The sequence below is a fragment of the Lepidochelys kempii genome, chromosome 26 (genome assembly GCF_965140285.1).
Source record: "Lepidochelys kempii isolate rLepKem1 chromosome 26, rLepKem1.hap1, whole genome shotgun sequence".
Classification (NCBI taxonomy): domain Eukaryota; kingdom Metazoa; phylum Chordata; order Testudines; family Cheloniidae; genus Lepidochelys; species Lepidochelys kempii.
In genome coordinates, this window is record NC_136405.1 from 11,884,732 (window position 1) to 11,896,632 (window position 11,901).

At 45.9% G+C, this 11,901-nt stretch overlaps 1 protein-coding gene across 2 annotated transcripts; it reads right to left on the reverse strand.

Annotated features, from left to right (window-relative positions):
* Positions 1 to 9,377, reverse strand: SNRNP27 (small nuclear ribonucleoprotein U4/U6.U5 subunit 27). Of its 2 annotated transcripts, XM_073324893.2 has the most exons (7): positions 9,266 to 9,377; positions 8,189 to 8,309; positions 7,412 to 7,524; positions 5,756 to 5,835; positions 4,095 to 4,159; positions 2,728 to 2,828; positions 1 to 555 (listed from the first exon to the last, which is right to left on the reverse strand). In XM_073324893.2, the coding sequence occupies exons 1-6, from the start codon at positions 9,300 to 9,302 to the stop codon at positions 2,774 to 2,776; spliced, it is 471 nt and encodes a 156-aa protein (XP_073180994.1). In that variant the 5' UTR covers positions 9,303 to 9,377; the 3' UTR covers positions 1 to 555; positions 2,728 to 2,773. The 2 variants fall into 2 exon arrangements, with proteins under 2 accessions (XP_073180994.1, XP_073180993.1); XM_073324892.2 differs by lacking the exon at positions 1 to 555 and having other exon boundaries at positions 2,430 to 2,828.
* Positions 9,378 to 11,901: the final 2,524 nt, after the last annotated feature.

Here is an 11,901-nt window from a genome sequence, read left to right on the forward strand (position 1 = left end):
TTCTAGGACAACCAGACACTTGCCAATGATTGTTTTTTAATCAATCAGTTAAGGATTTAAGGTAGTAATACTCTATTTCACATCCTAACTTGACATGGTTCAGGCAACCAGAGGGAATTTATCGGAGGTCAGCAAAAAAGAGGCCTCCCGCTATATTGTGCTAATCAAGACTTAGGGTAAGATAAAACCTTGGAATAAAGACGTTGCCCTCACCTCTAGGCTGTTTTAATCTATGTTTGTCACAGGCCCAGTAGAAAACTGGAATCCTGCCTGAGATTAAGAATCAGGCATGAGCTTTAACAGAACATCTTCATCTCCGCTGTGGTTGTGTTTTGGGGTGGGGGAATATCATTGTCCTCATGTAAAACAGAATCTTCCCAATGGGAAAAAAATTACAAAAGCCAGCACAAATTAGACAATGTTAGACATTTAGATTTTCTACAGGCTTTAGGTTCCTTACTGTGACCCACAGTGCTGGACTTCTGTGTGCAGGATTCAGACATCATTCTCAGGGTTTGCATGTAAAATTCCAGATCTCTCTTTCCCCCCACATCTCTAAAAGAAATCCAACAAGGCATGATTTTATATGTTCAAGAATACACAGCAGAACCTGACAACACACATACAGCATCGCTCATAAATGCAGGTTCTTTTCAAGAGTGTTCAACAGACAAATCATTTTTTGGTCTTTGGTATTGTAAAGAAATTTCTGTAGGGTATTTTGGCGTGCCCTCTCCAGACTTCAGGGAGATATTTGAAGACACAAAGAATGCTTAGCCAACCAGCACCAACTGAAAATCAATCTAATTGAACACCTGAAACTTATTTGTGCCTTTGAAAATCTTCTTCCTCCTCATCTAATGACTGGCAGTTCTACATTGCAGGCTGTCAACTTCCTCAGTCTTCTGTTATATGCAGTACAATCTTTACTCACTGTTTTAAACAGGCTCTGGCCATACCTTTGTTTACTGGTTTTGCCTGCCCAATTTCAACAGTCTCCATTACCAGGGTTCACACTGTGCTTGGCACAAGTGTTTTCTGACTGCGTGGCATCCTACTAGTGTCAGGTCCCTACATTTATTTGTGTGGGCTGAATAAATCCTAATGCCATTCTAGGTCACTGGAGGGTTGCACATGTGACTTTAATCTGGATTGTTCCCGCTGTCAGATTAGTTAGGGGAAAGGAAAATATAAAATCATGTTTTGCTTGTCAATGGTCATGGAGACTACTGGAAAAGCTGTGATAAAATGTGAAGGATGGAGTAGCAGAGGGGCTTTAGGAAACAATCTCACCTGCCAAGGCATGAATACTTAGCTTGATTAAAAAAGAAAAACAGGTCATCTAAGGCAAAGGCTATTCGCTATCCAAGTCTCAGAGGTTAAAAAGTACATAAATGCAAGAGATTTTAACTATTTGCATAATGTGAGAGCTATCAAACTTTTGATCAGACATTCCCAAAACCTCAGTCCACAGACTACTGGTGGTTTAGGATCAGCTGCTGGTGGTTCAGAGACAGCAGACAGGTCCCACAGACAGAGGAGAGAGGAGATGAAGAATAATAGAGAGCAGGATTAATATTTTCCAAAGGACAAACACTGAACTAGGAAGAGCTAAAATACACGCAGCACTTTTCAAATGTTCCTTTGCCATGAAAGTAATGGCGGTATTTGCCACAGGGACGTTATGCAATCATGAATGGGAGAGGTGGTCTACATGACTGCGAATGGGAGCAGAGGTGTTCATTAGGCGTTTTATGTCACATGGGCGTGTGGTCTACTCTACGAATAAGTTTTAAGCCGCCACTTGAAAAATTAGCCATTCCATGTGCTGCCACCTGCTGGTATGTGTGTGAAATGGTACAGCAAATAAACCATGGCATCTGAAAATGGTTGTTTATAAAAATAATCTAGATGCATAGTAAGCAATGAAGGCGGAAGGATTAAATGTTTCACCTCTGGGTCTTTAATATAACCCAGATTTACCTCCTAACTTTGCTCAGAGAAGCATCAGCCTCAAGAAGAATTTTAAGTAACAAATCTGTAAACAAATATGAAAACTGAGGAATATTCAAACACGTTACGTTTTTCCAAGCCAAACAGTAAGTAAACTCACTGCAACCCTTTGACACTATGCTATTCTATCCTACTCGGTAGTTCTTGACAACTTTGATTATTAACTAGTAAGGAAAGGGATAAGTGAAAAGTAAGGGTGGGGGGAGATCTTAAATTAGGAAAACAGTTCTCTTTCAACATTCTCCCATGAGCACACTTTCAAAATAATTCTGTTTCTGTTTTAAACCCTCAACCAGATTTATCTTCACAGTGATTTATCCCTCTGTTTGACAGGCAAATAATTGCCCAGACATCTCCAGCAGCCTCCTCCCTGGTGCTTTATTCCTGAGCAACGCCATCATATTTTAATTCTGGGGTGGGGGTAAATATATACTGGTTTTTATTGTAACTGACAACATTTCGTTATTTTAAAAAACTCAGAGAAGAAATGAAAAAATACATCTAACAGGAAAGTCCTGACAGGGAACAAAACAGGCCTGAACATATTCAAACCCAACATTTCGAGAAAGCATCATTTTTACCCTCTCTTCCCAGGCAAAGCAAGCGTTTCTGGACTCTCATAAATAAGCTGATTTCTTTTTACAGTGAGAAGCTGAGTTCCTGTCTCGGAGACCCCAGCACACACAAGTCACAGCGAGACAATAAAATATTAACCATTCGTGCTCCAGATGTCATTCTTCATAGGTAACAAGACTAGACATCAAGCAATAAAATCCAACGGTCTGTTGAATCCACCTTTTCTGTTCATGTACTGCCTGTGATGAGGGGAAAGAAATCAGCATAGTTAGAACTTAATTGTCTGTACTTGTGATGAGCTTTAGCAGCTCCAATCTACTCATATGGGATTGGTGTTTATTAAAGTGCTGGTGGAAATCCAGCACAGGTTGGCTGGGACAGAATGCTGCTCCCACTCTACGACAGCTTGTCCGTGCCTCATGTGACATGAGCTGGGTGTTCTTGAGAAATACCAAACAGGATTGGCACTAACTGGTATGTCTGCTGGGAGTCTTAGCGAAGAAGTCATGGTTGAATGAGCCATGGAGAACTCACCCAACCACTGGAGCTAATCACTACAATCAGGTCTACACCAGCAAACCCTTCATGTCTAGACTGAGCTTATATTGGCCACACACACACACCAAAAAAAAAAAAAAAAAAAAGAGGGAGAGAGAGGAGAGAGGGAGGTCTTTACCAGTATAGCTTTTCCTGATGTAGTGATCAAAATAAGTTATACTGACAAAGGCACTTTTATGCCAGTACAACTGGATCTGCTCTAGGGCTTTTGCCAGTTTAGAAATATTGGCAAAACAGATAGCACACTCCTGCTATATTGACAAAAGATTCTAGTGCAAACCTGGCTTATGTCAGGCTCTGGCACACTGGTTCGGAAACTTGCCATGCCTTTGCCAGGCTGTTTGTGTTCAGTGGCTAAAGGACTTCAGTCCGCAGGGCCATCAATACAGTATGTTTCACTGGTGCTTAAGTTTAACTTAGAGATGCACGGTGCACAAAAAAGAGAAGGTAGGCTACATTTTTCAGGCAGTTACAAGAAGCAGGGGGAGAAGAGTCCCAGTGACATTCTGTCCCACTCTAGCCAAGTGTTTACAGTGTGTTTACTGCCACAGCATCTGAGCTTCGTACAAAGTTACATATATTGAAACAGGGAGCAAGTGCACCTTTGTTCTTTGGTTCACTCCTCTCTCCATTAGCAATGGAGATTTAGAGAAACTAGAGGCAAGAAACATATCTGTTTCGAGTAGTGTATAGAAACACATTTGCTTTGAGTAGTGTATAACAACTGCTGAGGTGTAAAATCAACAAGCACTCCTCAATACAAATGAGAATGACCTCTCAGTCAATAACCCAAAAGACCGCCATACTTCTCACCAGGACTACAAAGCCTTCTCTGAATCAGATTGTCCTGGAAAAGAAATTATGTCTCCCCCAACATACCCATGCAGGCAGCAGATATTACAGCCTCCAAATCAGAGCAAGTCTGTCCAAGTGGTAGAAACACAAACCTGTACTTTCTCTTCTGTGACACGTTTATAGCATAGGCATTTACAGAGCCATCCACTTTCTTCCCCTGAAAGATATAATGGGAAAGAGAGCTCCAAAACTCAGTGTGTTTTACAGAGAACTGTTTAGGAAGAGGCATAGCAACACAAGGGCACAGGTTGTGGAGCTGGGAACAACACATCTAACCCAGGGTATGTCACTCTAGGGCAAGCCAACTTGAAACCAGAGACCAGGTGGGTGAGGCAATGTCTTTTATGGGACCGACTTCTGCTGGCGAGAGAGACGCGCTTTCGAGCTTACACAGACTGAAGCCTACAGCAACACTGCATGTAAGCTGAAACCAGTTAGTACCAACTTTCTAGATCTTTGCTAGGTTAGTTTTACAATGCAGATGAATGGAACTAACAGAGCAAACCCCCTTTTCAGAAGCAACTAACTACAGACCTAATCACTTTCCAAAGGTCACATCATATCACAAAGCTCAGTGTTAACTCCCACCTGCTTCCATGGGGGTGCCGTGAAGAACAGTGGCAGGATACAGCTTTGTCTAACCAAGGCTGTAGCATGGATAGGAGGCACAGTTGGAACATGTTTTTATACACTGTAACCAGGCCTCCCCAGGGCTCTGAGTAAAAGGGGCCTTAGTACCCATCAGGAATAGGAAGGATGGTTTACTGGATAGGGCACTTGTCTGTAATTCAGGAGACCTGGGCTCAATTTCTGGCTCAGCTGCAAGCTCCCTGTGTGACCCTGGGCAAGTCACTTAACCTCTGTGTGCCACAGTGCCTCATCTGTAAGACAGGGATGATACCACCCTACCCCCAGGGGAGTTCTGAGGGGCAAATAATGATTACAAGGTGCTATAACATGAGTGGTGCATACGGTTATGATTAATTAGCACCAATAGGGTAGTAAACACTATGACCAGTATTAAGTGTTTGCAGGATCACACTCTTAGGGAGAAGTATAGAGTCACGCTAAAAGACTGATCCAAGCTCTGCAACTAGAATTCCATACTGTGGGGCTGTAGCCAGGAGCTAGCAGATCAAAAGCAGTAGAGGCAAGCGACAAGAAAATAAAATCAGTACATCTGCATTTTTCCACAATAGAAGCCAATATAGGAAGTTCTGCTCCCTCGGAAACCCACAGGGTTTAACATCTCACCTGAAAGCCAGTACCATTAGAAGCACAGCACCACACTGGGGTATCTGTTCAAGATCCAGCGCAACACCCCCTCTGTCCCAGCACAGCACTGACCTGGTCCCACCTTACTTGTCTTGTGAGGGCTCAAGGGCTCACAGCACAAGGGGGCAGAGCTGCCAATCATGACCAGTATGTTGAAGTCCCATGCTAATTCTGTATTATAAGATCAATACTGTCTCGCCTCTGTAGTTCCTATCAACAATACTCTTCTGATGCAATGTTTCAACACACTGATGAGTTATTTCTTGCTACTTACTGACAAACTGAAAAGCTGAGACACAGACCTGTAACATTGAGAGATTTAATATTACAGCAAAACAGCGAACCTTCCTCCATCCTCTTGTAAAGGATCTTCCTAAACTTACCAAGATAGCTTGGCTATACCCAAGAATGAATTGTAAATATAATCTGGAAGAAGGTCAGGACTTTTTACTTAAGTTCTATGGAACAGTCCACTCACTTTTGTTGTGTCAAAGGATCCAAAGCCCATTGTTTTCATCATCTCAATTTCCTCCTCTGTTTTGCCTTCCATATCTTCTTCTGAAAAGACAGAAAGATACAAGAGGGATATGAAATATAATACTAGGAAAAATTACCAGGCACCTGATGGAAACTTATTGAACATGCTGATTAGGAAGGTAGGGAATAAAGATTTGTGCGTATGACAAAACCACTATGTGTATTGCAAAACTGGCTCTTTGGTCTGACCAAACACAGCTCTGGAACAGAAAACTGGTCCAGGGGGTAGAGGAACAACGCAAGGTCAGATCTGGCCCAAAAATGGAGGTTTTGCAGATGTCTGTTTTTACAATATCTAATGAAAATACTCCCAAGTTCCTTTGCTTTTAAATGCCAAAGAAAAACAAACATTCCCCTACAGTGTTTGCAACCCTTGTGCTAGCGGAGAACTGAGCAAAGAGAACGGCAAGAAGAGCACAGGGAAATTGAGATTTATTTTTAAATTCAGTCTTACTAATGTATTAGTTACACAGTACCACACGTGTGCACGATGTTTTACAGATGAATAAGAGTGCAAGATCCCAGCCCTCAGGAGCTTGCGACATAGCTAGACAGAGCTATATAACTAGAAGCATACAATGACGGACGATTAAGGTGGGATATGGGAGGCAACAGAAAATGGAAGGGAAACTTCCTCTAGGGGAGACAATGTGGTTTCAATTTCTTTTTTGGTTTTTACACATATACTTGAGATCCCTTTTTTTAAAAGCAAAACTTAGCAAGTATCGCAGATGAGAGAGGAAAGTGAACTGCTTTGTTAGGAATGCAGATAAGAGCCACGCTGGTGCTTTGGATGGACTGCACAATACCAGGCAAACCACAACTACTCTGTATTTCAGTTCTGCCCCATTATACAGATGGGGAAAATTCCTTACCTCATCCTGTGCGTGCGCTGCCTAATTCATTAACATTTGTAAAGTGCTTAGAGATCCTCTTAAAGACACAGTCAGGCCTTAGATCTTGGGATCAGATCTGTAAGGGCTGACTCTTCGGTCTTGCATGGAGTCCCTTTGCAGTTCATGGACCTCCATGAAGCTGCAAATGCCTGCCCCTGAAGAACCAATTGCAGAAATACTGGAGTTGCCAAATTCAATCAGACCCAAAGTCTATCTAGTTCCTGTCTTTGACAGTGGCCAGCACTAAATGCTTCAGAGGAAAATGCCAGAAACCCTACCGTAGGCAGCATGAGATGATCTGCCCTACATCCTAACTCCTACTAGTTAGTGACTGAATTGTGCCCTAAAGCACGAGGTTTCATATCTCTTCCAGAACAGTTTTTGTGCATTAACTATGACTAAGCACATGGAATAGGGCCTAGGAGGGCAAAGTATTATTAAAAAGGGTTGCATGGGTCCAGGGCTGGGGTGCACTCGCAGATGGAAAAAGGATAATCGAAGGAAAATTTGACTAGCATCTGCCTTTAGTAATCCTGGTTTATGCAGTTGCAGAGGCCCTCACTTTCACAGGCATCTACTCCATTTACCAATTTTATTTAAGTCCAGTAGATTTTAACTGGTTCTCTACACATTAAGGTAAGATCAACACAAAGCCCCAAGAGCCAGCTTTGCTTCCCAAGGTTAGGACTCTGCTCTGTTACCGGTGATCTGATGCTCTTTGCTTTTGGCATCTTTGTTTTCTTTCTTTTCATCGTCTCGCCTTTCCTTCTGCCGGGACGGCGAAGAAGAGCTGGATCTATGCCGCCTCGGGGACCTAGAATTTCACACAAGTACAGATTTCAATCTAACAACAAGAGAGGAAACTATTGCAGCAGTTAACACAGTAACAAGTGCTGGAGGTTGAATCTACAACAAACACTCAACTACAATCCCACCTACAGCTTTACGTGTGACAGCAAGGAAGCAGAATAATGGTTATGTGGTGTTACAATGGCTGGCATTGTCTTAAACACAGGCAGAGGGGGCGCACAAGGAAACACTTTTTATCTGTTGTCTCATCTTACCCTTAGACTGTAAACTCTTTGGGGCAGGGACCATCTTTTTGTTCTGTGTTTGTACAGCACCTAGCACAATGGAGCCCTGACCCATGACGAGACCACAGGTGCTAACGCACTCCAAACAAACCAACAAACAATACAAGGAGGCATAATTTCATCACATTTGCTCTAGTTAAGTAAAGGACAACACAGGCTAAATATTAGTAAAGAGCCTCCTAACCGTGAGATCTGTCTGACTGTAGAATTGTTTTTTGCTCCCCTCAGCCTACCCAAAAACCATTTCCCACACCACGGAAAGGAAGTACCCTGTCACCTTGTTGATATCACAGTAAGAATTACACCAATAAGAACAGTGGGAGAATGGGGCTGTCAGCTAGAAGCTCTGCCTATTGGCTTCAGATAATTCAGATACTTTCTCACCTGGATCGCCTCCTGTGCGGGGAACGGGAACGACTCCTCCTCCTGTCCCTCTCCCGGGACCTCGAACGCTCCCGTCGCCTCCTCTCCCTCTCCCGGGAAGCAGAACGAGAGCGCCTACGTTCTGAAAGAAGCGGGGAGTGCTGATTAGTGTTGGCTAGCTGGAACTATCACCACCCTTGTTATAGCTTCAGTAAAGCCCTGTGTTTATAAGGGAATATCAGTCATGACTAAAACTAAAAGAAGGGGAGAAGGATTTCTTCCATCCCCTAAACCTCAAGACTTGCTCAGCGGTAAAGAGGATTGTCCTAAGAGCAACGAGAGCAGAGAAGGAAAGATGAGGAACGCACGACAGCACTCGTTGCAAAATTCTGAGTTCAACTTTTCAGAGGCAAAGAAAAGGAAAACGGTTAAGGCTCTATTACCAACGTAGAAATAGGGACCATCCCTCCTAACAGACAAGATGCTGGTCAGCGAGCCGCTGCCACAGGGGGATTGGATTCTAGGGCTGGCTCGTTTCCCTTCCTTTAACAGCCGGCCCCCTCCCTTTGCTTTGTGGTGCATCTCCCCTCCACCCTTGTATCAGGGTAGGGATCAGAGATCCCCTCTCCTGGAGGGAGGCAAAGCTCCCCTGTTACCCCCATATGCGAATAGGTCTCCCCATTATCTGGCTTCATGGGGTCCCTCCCCTGGCTGCGGAGCGATCTCTAACTCATCCCCTGTACCAGGGCAGAGATCAGAGGAGTCCTGCCTTTCTGGGTGGGGGTAATACTCCCCCCCCCCCCCGACAAAGATCCAGTCTCTGGACGATGGGGCTAATGTCTCCCACACACCCTGGGCAAGGATTTAGACGCCTCCCCTCCTCTCTTGGTGAGGGGGGGGGACTTCCATTGACCCCCAGGGCAAAGATCAAGGGCTCCTTCCCCCTACTCCAGGGAGGTGTTTCCCCCCCCGCCGTAGGCCGCGGACCAGCGGTTCCCTCCCCCCAGGCGGACGGTGCATGTGAGACCGCCCCCCCCGCTCCTCCTCCTCTATTGCAGGGGGCGCCCCGGTATCTCCGCCCCCTCCCCCGGCGCTCACCCCTCCGCGGGGGGGACCTGGAGCGGCTCCGGACCATCCCGCCGAGCCCGGACCCCAACGGCTCCCGCGGCCTCAGCCCCCAGCCGGCACGCACATCCGGCAGAAAAACCGTCCGCCGGGCACTTCCGGTGGGCCGTCCGTCCCCGCTCCGGCTCCGGCTCCGGCTGGGAACTCGCTCCGCCGCATGCTTGGTTCCGGGGCGATGGGGTTCCCCTGAGCCCCTCTTTGGGCTGGGGCGGGGCCCCTGGAGAGGCCCCGCAGGGCACAGTCTTGCCCTTACCCCCCCCCCCCCGCCGCACACCAACCAGATGGCAGGGCCCAACCACGAGGGTTTGTCCCGAGTTGCAGTGCCCAGCCCATGTAGGCTCAGGGCCTGGCCCGGGTTGGAGTTAGACCCCAGCAGACCCCGAGTGTGGACACGGTGGGCGCCGCGGTTGCGTTGTTTGCACCAGCGCAGCTACCCCGGGGATCGGCTGGGCTGCACCGGTGGCCACAGATCCCAGCGCCGACAGGACAAGATCCCAGCGTCCGCGCACCTCCCTGCTGAAGCCCCAGCGCAGCCCCCGCCACCCACGACGTGTTAACGCCCAAGCATTTGTCTCCATTTTGGGATCCCTCGTGCTGCCAGCTCAGCCCCAGCTCGTGCTCCGTGGCGCACGTGTCTTCTCCGTCGCTGCGTGCCAGCCCTTTTCACAACCACAAGGGCTTGCACACAACATTTTACCTAGCTGCGCGCCGGGGGGGGGGGGGGCTGACTGATACCCAAGGGTATTGGTGATTGCACGTACGTGTGAGTCACAAGTCACACAACTCCGTCTTTCAGACACTGCCACTCATATTTTCATCACTCTCTTGCCCCCACCAAACGTTGTTTTCTTGCGTCGTGTGCTCATCACTACTCCCGTGGCTCAAAGATGGCGTGGGTAATCAAGCCTTGAGCCACTTCAGTGTCAGGCTAGCTATGCAGCCTTTCCATCTAGCAAGGTTCTGTGGAATTTATTCATTGTGTGTGTGTGCGCTTCTGAGATGAGACTTTAAGAACTGATAATATACTTAGTCCTGCCTTGAGTGCAGGGGACTGGACTAGATGGCCTCTCAAAGTCCCTTCCAGTTCTATGATTCTATGAACTGAGGCCTGTTTGCTCTGCCTAGACGTTAGTCATCTCAGGGAACTTTTCAGAAGGGACAGGAATTGCATAAGTGTCCGTGGACACAATTTCCTTTCTCCCTGCTGTCTGCAGCATGCTGTGCACCAGCTGTTGTCCTCCAGTTGTGAGGTAGTTGCATTTCAGGGGTGTTACATATGTAGGCACCCCGGGATCCTTCAGGCTAAGTGTAATCTTGAAGCATAAGAGGTCACAGGCCATGAAATCCTCCTTCTGTATATTACAACAAATTAGCTTAATTCCCAATGCTCCTTTCTCTTAAATGTGTTGGATTCTCACTTAATTCTCTACTCAGCTATGTTTTTTGTGATGCTTCTGAGTTCTCTCCTTCTCCTCCTACCACACCATAATTCCTTACAGCCATTCCACCTTATATTTTGACCAGCACATTACATCTTGTAAGCAATCTAAGTAGCTTTGGGCTGGATCACTGTATTGGTGGGAGACATCCAAGATGCCAGTGATTCAGTCGGTGGTACTTTTCCCTGTGAAAGAATAGTGAGACAATAACCCAGCATAGCATCAGGAGGTGCCATCTTTCAGTGAAGATATAAAACCCAAGGCTTGAATAACTGTGGGCATTAATACAATCAATTCATGTTACTTTGGGGGTGGTATCATATTCCAGCTGTGTTACATGGATTCTCTGAGCTGCTAATTTAGCAGCCTGGCAGAGAAAGACCCATATGAATTCCTACCGTCTTAAAGAAGGACAAATGGGACTACAGGGACTGGATACAGGGATCTTATGCACTGGTCAGATTGGGCTGGTTTATATCAACTTATCATGCTGGTATTTTCTCCAGGACTTCTGTCATGTGCTTTAGAATCTTCAGTTACCCGTAAAACAAAGGCTCTAGCCCTTAAAATTCCAAAGAGAACATTAAAAACGGGAACCAGATGTAAACCTGTGCCGTGGTGTCTGCCTGAAATGCAGACAGCCTGAAAAAATGGTGTAAACTACCCTTAGTGAACCACAATGGAGGTGCAGTTCAATGATAGTAAGGTACGTCAACATTGCTAACTACTTCAGTGCTAGGCAAAGCTTTCAAGAAGGAAGAGAGACAATTATATTATAAATTGCTGGACAACTTAATTTGAGCAGTGTCTCATTTTGGTGTCATAAGTGGAGCTTGAGAGAATAATGCCACATTGAGTGCTGGTACACAGGGCCTATGGAAAAGCTTGTAACCGGTCTTCGAGGAAATGTTCTAAAGCAGCTGGATAGTTCAGGGAATGAGCTAGGTGCACCAGATGTTTGCCTCTATATTGCTGGTTCAGCCCAGCCCACGGTGGTAATGACTAAAAGTGATCTAAGAACTGTGTGAAATCTGTTTGGGAAGTTTCAGTCATTGAGTAGGAAAGCCGCCAGTAGCATTTTTAATGAGCAGTTTCAGCATAGTAGTGAAAGACAGGAAGACTGAACACCCTTCTTCTGCCTCAAGCTACCTCCAGCTCAGGCCAGCATCG

What these genes read in the sequence shown, in the direction of transcription:
- SNRNP27 (XM_073324893.2), bottom strand. Translation starts at nt 9,302, where the DNA reads ATGGTCCGGAGCCGCTCCAGGTCCCCCCCGCGGAGGG. An exon ending in CCGCACAGGAGGCGATCCAG is followed by an intron (nt 7,525 to 8,188) that starts GTGAGAAAGTAT and finishes GTGAAATTCTAG; the next exon opens with GTCCCCGAGGCGGCATAGAT. An exon ending in CAAAGAGCATCAGATCACCG is followed by an intron (nt 5,836 to 7,411) that starts GTAACAGAGCAG and finishes CTGTCTTTTCAG; the next exon opens with AAGAAGATATGGAAGGCAAA.